At 45.6% G+C, this 15,936-nt stretch overlaps 1 protein-coding gene across 7 annotated transcripts in view; it reads left to right on the top strand.

The window, feature by feature from the left end:
- CACNA1A (calcium voltage-gated channel subunit alpha1 A) overlaps positions 1–15,936 on the top strand; it is a 301,437-nt gene that overhangs the window by 84,694 nt on the left and 200,807 nt on the right. For 6 of the 7 annotated variants that reach the window (XM_040346583.1, XM_040346582.1, XM_040346578.1 and 3 more), the window contains exons 8-9: positions 3,152–3,202; positions 10,552–10,644. In XM_040346583.1, coding sequence (XP_040202517.1) covers positions 3,152–3,202; positions 10,552–10,644 — 144 coding nt within the window. The remainder of the gene's footprint in view (positions 1–3,151; positions 3,203–10,551; positions 10,645–15,936) is intronic. The other variant, XM_040346580.1, reaches the window with a different exon arrangement.

Raw genomic sequence — 15,936 nt, 5'->3', positions numbered from 1 at the left:
TTTTATCCGACAATCCGACCGTGTGCACGCTCCATCGAACAATTGTGTTCAATTTTTCAATGGACAAATGTTCACTGTGCATGCTCTCAAACTTTCTGCCAACAAATATCCGATGGCGGATAATCCTATTGTGTGTACACAAGTCCATTGGACTAAAGTCCAAAGTACAAACATGCATGCTCAGAACCAATGCTAAAGATAAGACAACAATAGCAGAAATTGCCCAAAGGGTGGCCGTAAAGAGCTGAAAAAACATGTGATTTGGTGAAAGTTGGCTGAAAATGTTCCATGTATACACAGAACAAGTTCACGGCCAGCGCCCCTTCGGACAAAAATCCATGGAAAAGTCAGATGGAAGTCTGATCGTGTGTACAAGGCTTTATTTTTTTTTCATGGTACGATTATACCATTAATGTATGTATATTTGTATATGTGTATAATAATTCCCCAATAAAACTGAGATTGAATATAAAATGCAAATCAATTTATAACTTTTTTGAAATGCGTTTTTCTGGATATTTTTGTTGTTATTCTGTCTCTCACTGTTAAAATAAACCAACCTTTAAAATTATAGACTGATCATTTCTTTGTCAGTGGGCAAACCTACAAAATCAGCAGGGGATCAATTACTTTTTTCTCTCAAGCCCTGTACACACGCTTGGTTTTCTCGGCGGTAAAAAGTCTGCAGAGAAAACCGAGGGCAAAGCCGAGAACCCGGCAGGAAAACTGCCATGGAGCTTTGGCCGGGAATCCCGGCCGTGTGTATGCTCCATCGGCATTGCCTCACAGTGTTTACCATAGGTAAGTAGTAGATCTGGTGGAAAAAAAACGCCGGGAATCCCAACTGGAAAATAGAGAGCAGGTTCTCTATTTTCCCACCGGGATTCCCGGCTGTTTTCCTGATGGGAAAACGGCGAGGAAGCATACACACGTCCGGTTTCCCGGCCAAAAGCTCTCCTGGCAGTTTTCCTGTACGAGTCTTCACTGTACACTGGAAGTCCCCCCACCCACCCACCCATGCTGAATGGGTTAAAAATATGGGATGAAACACTTATGCTGCGTACACACGATCGGAAAATCTGACATTAAAAGTCTGATGTGAGCTTTTGGTCGGAAATTCCGACCGTGTGTATGCTCCATCAGACTTTTGCTGTCGGAATTTCCGCCAACAAAAGATTGAGAGCTGGTTCTCTATTTTTCCGACGGAAAAATTCCCACCGTAAAATCTGCTCATCTGTATGCAATTGAGGCCTCGTACACACGACCGGTTTCCTCTGCAGAATCCATCAAGAGACTTGGTGGGAGAGCTTTTTTGCCGAGGAAACCAATCGTGTGTACATTTTTCATTGAGGAAACTGTCAAGGAACTTGACGAGACAAAAAGAGAGCAAGTTCTCTATTTCCTCGACGGGAGTCTCAAATTGGCTCGTCGAGTTCCTCGTCGGGCTGGTTTCCGATGAGAAACTCGAGCGTGTGTATGCTCAGAATAAAGTATGAGCCGTGAGTAAAAGTAGCATTTGTAATAGAGATAACACATTTTTCAAGCTGTAACAGACTGAAAAGTGCAAATCGTCTCTTAACAAACTTCTACTTAACACGCAAACACATGAGATTAGCAAAAGCAGCCCCAAGAGTTGTGCCAGTGGAATCGAACTTCCCCTGCCGTTGTATGTGTTGTATGTCACCGCGTTTGAGAACAAGGAGATTTTGTCTTGACAGTGGGCTGGATTCAAGAAGCAATTGCGCCTGTGTAACCATAGTTACACAGCGCAATTGCTTACTTGCCCCGGCGTAACGAATGCTCCTGATTCAGGAACCTCGTTACGCCGACTGCAGCCTAAGATATGCGCGGCATAAGGCTCTTATGCCCGCATATCTTAGGCTGCATTCTTGCGATGGCCGCTAGGTGGCGTTCCAATTGTGCTCAGTGTATAGTATGCAAATTGCATACTAACACCGATTCACAACGTTACGCGAGCCCTGCGTACGTAGTTTCCGTACGGCGTTTTTCGCGTAAGGCTGCCCCTGCTATTAGGGGCAGCCAATGTTACGTATACCCGTCGTTCCCGCGTCGCAAAATTTCAAATTTACATAGTTTGCGTAAGTGATTCGTGAATGGCGCTGGACGCCGTTCACGTTCACTTTGAAGCAAATGACGTCCTTGCGACGTCATTTGCCGCAATGCACGTCAGGAAAGTTTCCCGACGGAGCATGCTCTCTACGATCGGCGTGGGAACACGCCTAATTTAAATGATTCCCGCCCCCTACGGGATCATTTAAATTGTGCGCGCTTACGCCGGGCATTTTGCCGGCACGCCCACGCAATTTACGGAGCTACTGCTCCGTGAATCAAGGGGAGCGCAGTAAATTTGCGGGGGCGCAGGGCAAAAACGTTGCCCTGCGCCTCCGTAAAAAAAACGCAAATCTACCTGAATCCAGCCCAGTGTGTATGCAAAGCAAGCTTGTTGAGTTCTTAGACAAGCCTAACAAGGAACTAGACGAGGAAAACGATGTGTCTCGCCCGACGAGTTCCTCAGACGTGCAAAAAAAAACACGCATGCTCAGAATCAAGCAGAAGAGCCAAACTGCATATTGAACTTCATCGATCTCGGCTCGTCGTACGTCTTATACGTCACCGCGTTCTTGACGGTTGGAATTTCCGACAAGTTTTGTGTGACCACGTGTATGCAACACAAGTTTGAGCCAACATTCCGTCAGAACAAAATCCACGTTTTTCTTGTCGGAATTTCCGATCGCGTGTACGGGGCATTAGGCTTAAATGTTTAATTTCTCTGCATCGGGGATGCCCTTGCAAATTGGAGAAGTTATGGGGTCCATGGCTGGCCACTCTTATTGTGAGATTGTATCCATTTGTATAATTCTTTATTTTCTGAATGGCTTACTGTTTTCTGTACAAGTGTTTGTTGCTGAAAACATCTGTCTGTACTCTACAATGTGAACTGGCTGTTCTGGATTGGTAAGGTTTTATTGTTTTTTTTTACTCAATAAAATCTTCTATTTCTGAATTTAAAAAAAAGAAAGAAAGGAAAAATGTCAAAGTTATCTTAGGATAATGTGTTAAAAGTGCTCTTATCCTGTGATATGACTTTTTTCTTTCCACTCTTTCTTTTATGTGGATTTCACTCTAGAAGAAGTGATACTGGCAGAAGATGACAGCGATGTTGAAAGACTTCCATACGATGGTAATTTTCATATGAATGGGAAATGCACCTAATTATAAAATATAATATTATATTCAAATGTAGTATTTTAAAGAGTCATGCTTGGGGCTAAACCACTATGCAAATTCTTATAAACCTCCACAAAAGGTGTCTACAGACATACCTGGACCTGTTCAGGGCAAAGTTGAGTGGCCAAAACGGATATTCCTCCTCCATATAAGAACAAACATTTACCTGATGTAAAAAATGTATGTTTAAAAAAAGATCTTTTATTAAAGTGGCCAGGTAGTGTATGCCCAGGTAGCTGCTGTCTAATGTCTTTTGTTAGCTTGGGAGCTGATCTTTGCATATGGATAGGTAGATTCACGTAGAAAGGCTTATCTTTAGGACGGCCTAGCCTAGCCTGTTTAGGCTACACCGCCGTAAATTAGTTAGGCTAGTAGTGATTTTCAAACCACTTACCTGCTAATCTACGGCGGCATAGCCTCAAACGAGCGGGCGTAAGGGCGCCTAATTCAAATGACTTGGAGGGGGGCGTGTTGTATGGAAATGAGGCTTGACCTCACGTTTTTTGACGTTTTTTGACACTGCCCATGTGCCGGGCGCCTACATTTCCTAGTGCGCATTGCGGCTAAGTACGCCGTACGGGCCTATTGATTTCGACGTGGACGTAAACGACGTAAATCCCGATTCGCGGACGACTTACGCAAACGACGTTAACATTTCGAATTTTGCGGCGGGAGCGGCGTCCATACTTAACATTGGCTAGGCCACTAGAGCATAGCTCTAACTTTGGGCGGCCTATCCCTTACGGAAACAACGTGATTCAACGGCGTAGGCCTGGCGTACGTTTGTGAATCGGCGTATCCCCTCATTTACATAATCTACGCTGGCCGCAATGGAAGCGCCATCTAGCGGCCATCAGAAACATTGCAAGCTAAGATAGAACGGCGCAAGCCGGCCTATCTTAGCTTTGTTTAAGCGTATCTCTGTTTGAGCATACGCTTAAAAAAACGCCGGCGTAGATTCAGAGTTAGGTCGGCTTATCTACTGATAAGCCAGCCTAACTCTTTGTGAATCTACCTAGGAAAGCTGTTGTTTAGAGGCCACTTCCGTTGAAGTTCACTACTTGATCTATGCATCAATTAAACAATAACAGTGATGGACCAAAAGAATTGCTTGGCCAGTACTACCAATTTACTAATATCCAATATTCTCTACAGGTATAGGTAAAGCACTCTTGCCATATAATGCCGCGTACACACGATCGGTTAAACCAATGAGAATGGTCTGATGGACCGTTTTCATCGGTCAAAACCGATCGTGTGTGGGCGCCATCGGTTATTTAACCATCGGTTAAAAAAAAGCCAACTTGTTTTAAATTTAACCGATGGATTCCTAACCGATGGGAAAAAAAACGATCGTTAGTAGGCCCAACCATCGGTTAAAAATCCACGCATGCTCAGAATCAAGTCGACGCATGCTTGGAAGCATTGAACTTCGTTTTTTTTCAGCACGTCGTCGTGTTTTACGTCACCACATTCTGACACGATCGTTTTTTTAACCGATGGTGTGTAGGCGCGACGAACCATCAGTCAGCTTCATCGGTTAACCGATGAAAACGGTCCATCGGTCCGTTCTCATTGGATGGACTGATCGTGTGTACGCGGCATTAGTCTCGGAGGTACTTAGGTAAATAGCAGCAAAGGTCATGATAAGCCTTTGCCCAAAGTTTGATCTATGTAGTACAGGTAACTTAAAGCGGTTGTATACCCCCAAATAATATTTTTTTTTTTCACCTGAAAGGCAAAAGCCATAATGAGCTAGTATGCACCGCATACTAGCTCATTATGAAATACTTACCTTAAAACGAGGTGTAGGGAACTTACCTGGTCCACGCCGAGCGAGATATCATCTAGCCTGGCGTGTCTTACGGGTATCGCCGCTCCAGCGCTGTGATTGGCTGGAGCGGCGAGACTTCAAACCGGCAAGGCCCTTTAGCCGAGGATCCCCGCTGCGCATGGGGAATATTTCCTAAACCGTACAGGTTTAGGAGATATTCTTTATACCTACAGGTAAGCCTTACCTGTAGGTAAAAGTAAAAAAAACAGGTATACAACCACTTTAAATAATGGATCTTATCAGTTGACTAAAAACTAGCAACATTATTGTAGACCTACCCCCATAAGGGCCACTGATTTTAACTGGTTCTTCCCCAATAAGTACAGAGACTGCCCGTCCACAAAAGCAACAGTCCATTCACACTGGCTCCAATAAACAATCTAGGGGAGGGCTTTTTAAAGTTTATTACTTGAAGAACTTTAACAGGGAAAAAGGAAATTGGGCTTGGGGCACATCAAAATGCTCAGTAGTTAGTAATTAGTGGACAGTCTAGCTAGTGGTGAACAATCCAAGCTAAAGCTAAAGACCATGGGGCAAGTCTTTGAACATCTGGTTACCTTGCGCCTATGCACATCTACTGGTACCCAGTGCAGCTTTCAGCACAGGGTCGCAGGGATCAATTTAAAGGGGATGTAAAGGTTTGTTTTTTATTTTCTAAATAGGTTTCTTTAAGCTAGTGCATTGTTGGTTCACTTACCTTTTCCTACGATTTCCCTTCTAAATGTTTTTTTTTCTTTGTCTGAATTTCTCACTTCCTGTTCCTCCACTTCCTGTTCCTCCTCAGTAAGCTTGCCCCCATCATCCAAGCCGTTCTGGCTGGGGGTTAGTCAGCGTGCTCGCCCCCTCCCTTGGGACTACATCAGTGTCTCCCCGCAGGGATGTAGTCCCAAGGGAGAGTGCGAGCACGCTGATTAACCCCCAGCCAGAACGGCTTGGATGATGGGGGCAAGCTTACTGAGGAGGAACAGGAAGTGAGAAATTCAGACAAAGAAAAAAAAACATTTAGAAGGGAAATTGAAGGAAAACATTAGTGAACCAACAATGCACTAGCTTAAAGGAACTATTTAGAAAAAAAAAAGACTGAACCTTTACAACCCCTTTAAGGTCCCTATTTACAAGTACCCAGGACAGCTGCCTCCAGATGGCATCTCTCAGGACCAGATCCCTTGTGGCATCAGCTCTGATCAAAATCCATTCAAGCTCTCAGTCCTGGCACCTCTGAGGCCTCTGGAGCAGTTGTATAGTCCTTGGGCTGCCTAACAGCAGCAGCCCCTGCACCTCGGTAACCGTTCTGAGGAGATGTAACCCAGCTCTCCAGTGTCTCAGACTATTTATCCCATTCCAGCCCCCTACTGGACACTTCCTCTTCAGGGATTGGCTGGTACCCGATAAGAATTCAGGCTGGTTGATTTGAATCTCCCACCTTTAGCTCTGGAAGCTTGGGTTCCCTACCTCTGAAAGAAGCTTCCAGAGCTTAAGGTGGGAGATTCAAATGAACCAGCCTGAATTTGTATCAGGTAGTGTTTGTTAGGCTGCTTACTTTCTTCAAACTACTCCAGGATTTACATATACAAGCCACACCATTGTTATCAGGTAAGCTGTTTGGGCTGGTCCATGCTTATTTATGCATTAAAACATCTGAGACTGGTTGTAACGGTCACCACCGTTTACGATATTCCCATTCCATCAACCACGACAGCTTATCTGACACTCCACAATCTAGCAGACACGATCCATCCCATTTCCCAGCGTGAACGAGACACACGCACAGCTCTGTTCTCTGGTTTCAAAATGTATGAATGAATCTTTAATGGTACACTCTCAGCTTTTTATGCAGTTACAGGCATGTTACAGTTCATCACAGGGACAAAGACACACTCCACCCACACATCACACAATGGGGGGCCAACGAGTCTCCAATACACATCCCTCAGACTTTTCGGCACCGGTCTGACATAATTAACATGACCTAATTACTACACCTGGGAAGTCAGACGTTATGACTCTCACCTGCTATTAACAAAACACATTCCTTTACTTAATATAATTGACATGCTAATTCCCTACTCCTTACGCCCACCCGCTTTAGGCTACGTCGCCGTAACCTAGCAGGCAAGTACTTTGTGAATCATGTACTTGCCTCGCTAACTTACGGCGGCGTAGTGTAAACACGATACGCTACGCCGCCGCATAGTTATGACGCCCTTTGTCAATCTACACCTTTGAGTTTTATTATATTCATATGATATTGTTATTCAAATCTGCTAGTTGCTTGATAGTTGTTAACAGCACTACTATCGCCATTATATGCAGTGTTATATGGGGAACAAATTATTGGGGGGGGGGGGGTGACACCATGTTTTACCGCACCAGATGACACCAACCCTATTGATGCCACTAAGGGGGAAGCAATCAAACTGCCAGTCTGTGAGACCCTGAATAGGCCAAGACACACAACTACCGCTCCCTTGACTACAGAAGGAACCAAAGCAACATTTTCTTAGCAACCTACGCTAGAAGGGTGCTACATCATCATAGTAGTAATGCTCTCACTAGTATCTACCAAGAAGATAGGCTAACCAACTAATTTGGCATAAAAAATGGCTATTTTCTCTGTAGGTGATACATTTTTATATTTGCATGTAACTTTTGTTCAGACAGCATGACTGACCAATAGTGAGGTCACTATACAAATGGAATGGTACAGGCCTGAGCTTGACTTCAGGAGCTGAAGCAAAGATCTGAGGACCAGAGGGACCGGGATTTTAACCACTTAAGCCCCGGACCATATTGCTGCCTAAAGACCCAAGGGGTTTTTACAGTTCGGGACTGCGTCGCTTTAACAGACAATTGCGCGGTTGTGCGACGTGGCTCCCAAACAAAATTGGCGTCCTTTTTTCCCCACAAATAGAGCTTTCTTTTGGTGGTATTTGATCACCTCTGCGGTTTTTATTTTTTGCGCTATAAACAAAAATAGAGCGACAATTTTGAAAAAAATTCAATATTTTTTACTTTTTGCTGTAATAAATATCCCCCAAAAACATATATAATTTTTTTTTTCCTCAGTTTATACGTATTCTTCTACCTATTTTTGGTAAAAAAAATCGCAATAATCGTTTATCGGTTGGTTTGCGCAAAATTTATAGCGTTTACAAAATAGGGGATAGTTTTTTTTTATTTATTTTTTTTATTTTTTTTACTACTAATGGCGGCGATCAGCGATTTTTTTCGTGACTGCGACATTATGGCGGACACTTCGGACAATTTTGACAAATTTTTGGGACCATTGTCATTTTCACAGCAAAAAATGCATTCTTTATTGTGAAAATGACAGTTGCAGTTTGGGAGTTAAACACAGGGGGCGCTGTAACATTTAGTGTTCACTTTGTGTGTGTTTACTAGTGTAGGGGGGTGTGGCTGTAGGAATGACATCATCGATCGGGTCTTCCCTATAAAGGGAATCACCCGTTCGATGCGCCGCCACAGTGAAGCACGGGGAAGCCGTGTTTACACACGGCTCTCCCCGTTCTTCAGCTCCGGGGAGCGATCGCGACGGAGCGGCTAAAAACAAATAGCCGCGCCGTCGTCCCGGATCGCTCCCCGAGCGGACCCGACCTCCGCATGTACTGGGGGGGGTCCCGATCGGACCCCCCACCCACGTCTAGCAGAGGACGTACAGGTACGTGATTGTGCCTGTCCGTGCCATTCTGCCGACGTATATGTACATGAGGAGGTCGGGAAGTGGTTAAGACCCCTTAAAGTGATTGTAAAGGCTGATTATTTTTCCTATAAAAATTACAAACATGTTATACTTACCTGCTCTGTTGCATTAGATCCTCCTCTTCTAAGGTCCCTCTTAGGTGCTCCTGGCCCCCCTCCTGCCTTGTGCCCCCACAGCAAGCAGATTGCTATTGGGGCACCCAAGCCAAGTCAAAGCTCCCTGTGTCCATTCAGACATGGAGATCCGGCCCCACCCCTCTCTCCCCTGATTGGCTAGCGAACTTTGATTGACAGCTGCGGGAGCCAATGGCAGGAAGGAGAATCTCGGATGGCTGAGACACTCGTGGACATCGCTGGACAGAGAGGGGGCTCAGGTAAGTATTAGGGGGGCTGAGAGGGGCTGCTAAACACAGAAGGCTTTTTATCTTAATGCATAGAATGTGCATACTAGCTCATTATGCCTTTGCCATACAGTTTTTTTCTCTTTTTGCGCGGGTATATAACCACTTTAAGTGCTCTGCATGGTACATGAAAGTAGGTGCAGCCATCTTTAGCTGTCTGCTTTCCCAGTCTTTAGTCATGATGTTATGTGACTGCAGCCAGTGCCAACAGAAGCTGCACAGTAATGTCAGCAGATGAATATTTAAGACATCATAGGTTACATTCATTTATTGGTGAATAGGTGTTTCCAAAAGGGTAGTTGCTATTTAATCAAATGCCTGAAGTCTGCCCAATGCCCCTCTAAAACCACCTGATTTTCAGCAAACCACACCTACTTTGCTAAGGCTCACCCATTCCTCATTGTAAACATTGCTTTTTATGGACAAATGTGAAATATTAGGGCTTATTTGTAAGAACTGAGGGCCAGATTCTCAGTGGAGATACGACGGCGCATCTCCAGATACGCCGTCGTATCTCTGAGTCGCGCCGTCGTATCTATGCGCCTGATTCTTAGAATCAGTTACGCATAGATTTCCCTTAGATCCGATAGGCGTAAGTCTCTTACGCCGTCAGATCGTAACTGCATTTTTACGCTGACCGCTAGGGGCGTGTATGCTGATTTACGCGTCAAAATATGTAAATCAGCAAGATACGCGAATTCACGAACGTACGCCCGGCCGACGCAGTACATTTACATTACGTTGGGCTTTTCCCGGCGTATAGTTACCCCTGCTATATGGTGGCGTAAGTGCGGCGTAATAATGTTAAGTATGGCCGTCGTTCCTGCGACGAAATTTGAAAATTTTGCGTCATTTGCGTAACTTGTCCGTGAATGGGGCTGGACGTAATTTACGTCCACGTCAAAACCAATACGTCCTTGCGGCGTATTAGGAGCAATGCACACTGGGAAAAACGTCAATCACGTCGGGTCACAGTAGATTAACATAAAACACGCCCCCCTGTCCCACATTTGAATTAGGCGGGCTTACGCCGGCCAATTTACGCTACGCCGCCGCAACTTACGGAGCAAGTGCTTTGAGAATACGGCACTTGCCCGTCTAAGTTGTGGAGGCATAACGTAAATAGGATACGTTACGCCGCCGCAAAGATAGGCCGCTGGACGAGAATCTGGCCCTCAGTGTTGCTGCCCATTGCAAAAAAGCAAGATTTTGTTTGTCATTGTTTTTGCTCTAAACAAATATTTTATCTGTGTTGTTTTTTTTTTTTATATAAACTACATTTTTTATGTACAGTGCAAATTTCAGCCGCTCTATCCTTAAACACGTCCATTCTTCTTATCTGTACAGGGGCCCTGCGAAGACCCACACTCAAGAAAAACAAACTGGAGCTTCTGAATGCGGAGGAGGGAGAGGAGGTCATTGGAGATATCTCTTCAGTGGGTATGTATCCGTTCTCCAGCTCACTGCATCACTGTGGGAGTTATTTAAGGCAAAAAACTACAAGTGCAAACTACAAGGTACCGTATATACTCGAGTATAAGCCACGTTTTTTGAAAATGCCCCCCTCGGCTTATACTCGAGTCACATTTTTACCTTTTTTGCGCCTGATCTCCCAGACTTTGGGGACCCGGTACGGGCCGGCCGTAGGTCCCCTGGACTCCAAGGCACACATGTAGCCCCACTCTTCCTCTACAAGTGTGCAACGTTTTTTGTCCAGGGGACCTACGGCCGGGGAGCACCGATTTTTTATGTTTCAATAGTGTTTATTAAATTTCTTGCACAAACAAAGATGTATATATCAGCGTCACTTCTCTCCATAAGTAAAAATTTGACAATCTAGTCAACATAACTGAGTGCCAATACCTATTTGGGGTTACGATTCCCCGTATTGAATGGAAAACCACATCATACAACTGGCAAATAAGACGCTATTAACCTTTTCTTCAGATATGCAAAAAGGAGGTAGTAAAGCAGAAAAACAAGGGGTTTTACTCCTGTTGGGGAATGACAGTAAAAGAAAAGAAGAGATAAGAAAGAAGAGGGGGGAAGGGGGGAGTTGGGGCTCCACGCTCCTTAGAAATAGTCCACTAGATAAACCTAAGAACCACTCGACCCAGAGTCTCCAGTTATATAGGAGATCCATGGATCCCAGACTTTATGGAACTGTTTCATCTTGTCCTGCGTGATTGCCGTTAGCCGCTCATTCAGCGAGCACCGATTTTTTAAAGCCTGGCACCCCTTCCATAGACTCCCATGTTAAACGGTAATTTCTCTGGTAACTTTGAGGACCCGGTACCAGCCGGCCGTAGGTCCTCTGGACCAGAAAATCATGTAGCCACAATTATCCTCTATAAGTGTGCAAAGTTTGCTGTCTGGTGGACATACGGCCAGGGAGCACCGATTTTTCAAAGCCGGGCACCCCCTCTATATACTTCCATGTTAAACGTAAGTCTAGTTATGGACACAGTGAGGCATGGGCACAGTGAGGCATGGACACAATGAGGCACAGTGAGGCATGAACACAGTGAGGCATGCACATGGACACAGTGAGGCATGGACACAGTGAGGCATGGACATGGACACAGTGAGGCATGGACATGGAAACAGTGAGGCATGCACATGGACACAGTGAGGCATGGACACAGTGAGGCATGCACATGGACACAGTGAGGCATGGACACAGTGAGGCATGGACACAGTGAGGCATGCACACGGACACAGTGAGGCATGGACACAGTGAGGCATGCACATGGACACAGTGAGGCATGCACATGGGCACAGTGAGGCATGGGCACAGTGAGGTATGGACACAGTAAGGCATGGACACAGTGAGGCATGGGCACAGTGAGGTATGGACACAGTAAGGCATGGACACAGTGAGGCATGGGCACAGTGAGGCATGGATATGGACACAGTGAGGCATGCACATGGACACAGTGAGGCATGCAAATAGACACCCTAGGCCAGGGGTATTGAATTAAAATTCATGGAGGTCCGATTAGTAAAATTTTCTTCCAGCCGAGGTCCGAATCGCAGTTTTGTGCGATTACCCCGATTCTTTACATCACAGCCCAGGTGTGCAGGCACGACACACCATTCGTTTGAATGGGCTGCTGTGCCTGTGTTTTCTGCTGGGAAAAGGTCATGGCATCTGTTTAAAAATGCAGCCACATGGAAAATGCATGATGCGTTTGTACCATGCAATTTCCATGTGCAGAAAATTGCACCTTGCATTTTAGTGCATTTAAGAATTAAATGAGATCTTGTCACATATATGCTATGACACAAGGGCTATTGGCTATTTTATCTTTGACCAGAAAATTGGGGGGGCAGGGAGAGCAAAATGCTCCTTCATCTGAGTAGACCGGTTTCCTCCTACACTCCATGCTGGTAGGTTAACTGGATCCTGTCTAAATTGGCCCCAGTATGTGTATGTATGAATGTGAGGTAGGGACCTTGGATTGCAAGCTCATTGGGGCAGGGACTGATGTGAATGTACAATATATATTAAAAAAGCGCTGCATAAATTGACAGCACTATATAAGTACCTGAAATAGAATAGAGTAGACAAAAATCCCTGCACCGTCCCTGAGGAAAGTGAATTGACTACCATGTCCTACAATATCAACTTACCTTAAAGTAGAGTGATGCTTTGGAGCAGGGGTGTCAAACCCAATTTCATTGTGGGCCGCATCAGCATTATGATTGATTGCCCTCACAAGGGTCGGTTGTATCTGTAAGATTAGATGTCCAGCGCATCCCCTCCCCTTACATTAGATGTCAAGAGCCACCCCACCATCAGGAGTCGAGTCCCCCACTCTCCCTTACATCACAGTGCACCCCCCTTTCCTTATGCTGCTGCTGGGAAGAAGCTGGATGCATTGCTTGAAAGCAGAAAGTAAGGGTCTGGAGGAGGACCAGAGGAGGGCTGGAGCTCTCCTGCAGCTGCAGGAGAGGTACGAGGGCCACATGAAATGGTTTGGAGGGCCGGATTCGGCCTGCAGGTCTTGTGTTTGACACCTGTGCTTTAGAGTGAACCTGAGTTTCGCTAAAAAGTGCTTAGGCTACCAATGCAGCTGTAGTTTGGACACCTTATTGTACTAAGAAGCACTTGTGTCAGTCTTCAAATCAATGAATGTGACCTTCAAATCCTAGGCCTAGGTCTCTTTCTTTAGCCAAGTCATGATTATGGTCCACGGCCTCCTGGTGCTTAATCCCACCAACTTTCATTCAATGTCGGTGTACAACAGAGGCTCTTTTATTTAAAAGCTGAATGACAATGAAGGTGGTTGGGTCTAAATTTGGACTTGGAAAGAAATTCAGGCTTTTTTTTTTACAGCCTAGACCAGTCTTTCCCGACCTTTTTACCCCGGAGGAACCCTTCAAATTATGTTCAGGTCTCAAGGAACCCTTACTAAAACCAATTCATTGGTGGTCAGTGAAAAAAAATGCCTCTTAGGCCCCATACACACGGGAGGATTTATCCGCGGATACGGTCCAGCGGACCGTTTCCGCGGATAAATACTCTCGAGGATTTCGGCGGATTTTCATGCGATGGAGTGTACACACCATCGCATTGAAATCCGTGCCGAAATCCTCTGGCGATGACGTGTCGCGCCGTCGCCGCGATTATGACGCGGCGACGTGCGCGACGCTGTCATATAAGGAATTCCACGCATGCGTCGAATCATTACGACGCATGCGGGGGATCCCTTCGGACGGATGGATCCGGTGAGTCTGTACAGACCAGCGGATCCATCCGTTGGGATGGACTCCAGCAGATGGATATGTTCTGCATGTCAGCAAATATTCGATCTGCTGGAATCCATCCCAGGGGAGATATATCCGCGGAAACAGATCCGCTGGCGTGTACACACCATAGGATCTATCCGCTGAAACCCATTTGCTGGGATTTATCTGCGGATGGATTCTATGGTGTGTACGGGGCCTTACATTTGTGGTCATGCGGAATAAGGCAGCCCTTACAGTGGTGGTCAAAATCAATCCCTACAGATGGCTTAAAAGATTGTTGGCTTCATGCAACTGGTTTTACCATGTGCCGTTGACCTCAGAATTATGCAGACACCTTAACCACTTAAGCCCCAGACCAATATGCTGCTAAATGCCCAAAGGCGTTTTTACAATTCGGCACTGCGTCGCTTTAACAGACAATTGCGCGCTCGTGCGACGTGGCTCCCAAACAAAATTGACGTCCTTTTTTCCCCACAAATAGAGCTTTCTTTTGGTGGTATTTGATCACCTCTGCGGTTTTTATTTTTTGCGCTATAAACAAAAATAGAGTGACAATTTTGAAAAAAATTCAATATTTGTAACTTTTTGCTGTAATAAATATCCCCAAAAACATATATAAAAAATGTTTTTTTCCTCAGTTTAGGCCCATACGTATTCTTCTATCTATTTTTGGTAAGAAAAATCGCAATAAGCGTTTATCGGTTGGTTTGCGCAAAATTTATAGCGTTTACAAAATAGGGGATAGTTTTATTGCATTTTTATAAAAAAAAAATTTTTTACTACTAATGGCGGCGATCATCGATTTTTTTCGTGACTGCGAAATTATGGCGGACACTTCGGACAATTTTGACACATTTTTGGGACCATTGTCATTTTCACAGCAAAAAAATGCATTTAAATTGCATTGTTTATTGTGAAAATGACAGTTGCAGTTTGGGAGTTAACCACAGGGGGCGCTGTAGGAGTTAGGGTTCACCTAGTGTGTGTTTACAACTGTAGGGGGGTGTGGCTGTAGGACTGACGTCATCGATCGAGTCTCCCTATAAAAGGGATCACTCGATCGATGCAGCCGCCACAGTGAAGCACGGGGAAGCCGTGTTTACATACGGCTCTCCCCGTTCTTCAGCTCCGGGGAGCGATCGCGAAGGAGCGGCTATAAACGAATAGCCGCGCCGTCGTCCCGGATCGCTCCCCGAGGCTTACCGACCGCCGCATGTAGTGGGTGGGGTCCCGATCGGACCCCCCACCCGCTAGAAGGCAAGGACGTACCTGTACGCCCATTTGCCTGTACGTGCCATTCTGTGGACGTACATATACATGCGGCGGTCGGGAAGTGGTTAAAGGGACACTAAAGGTTCCCGTTTAAAGAAAAAAAAATAACAAACATGTTATACTTACCTCCACTGTGCAGCTCGTTTTGCACAGAGTGGCCCCGTCTTCTGGGGTCCCTCGGTGGCTGTCTCCGCACCTCCCTGCAAGAACTAACCCCCTTTATGGGAGCTCTCCCCCATGGGGGTTAGGTATTGCGGGCGCGCTTCGGTGATACAGCTATAGCCGCCGACTGTATTACTCTGCCCCGCCCCCGGCGCACCGCGTCATTGGATGTGATTGACAGCAGCGCAAGCCAATGGCTGCGCTGCTTTCAGTCCATCCAATCTAGCCAATCAACGGCCAGACTGAGTGAAGTAGAGGACGTCGGGGGCGAGCGCAGCAGGTGAACGGGCTCAGGTAAGTAAAACGGGGGCCGTCATTGGCAGGTTTTTTTTGTTTCACCTTAATGCATTTACAACCCCTTTAAAAAAGGAGGTCAATCAGCCACAGCTCAAGGAACCCCTAACAAACTTTGGAGGAACCCTAGGTTTCCACTGAACCCTGGTTGAGAATGGCTAGTCTGGACTAAAGACTCAAGGGTCCCCACAGTGAAACAAGAATTAATCTGAAAAAAAAAAAAAAAAAATATTGTAATGATATTGTAAGTTT

The sequence above is a fragment of the Rana temporaria genome, chromosome 3, assembly GCF_905171775.1.
Source record: "Rana temporaria chromosome 3, aRanTem1.1, whole genome shotgun sequence".
Classification (NCBI taxonomy): Eukaryota; Metazoa; Chordata; class Amphibia; order Anura; family Ranidae; genus Rana; species Rana temporaria.
The sequence above is the reverse complement of the archived record's forward strand: the minus strand, read 5'-3'. Positions and strand labels throughout refer to the sequence as shown.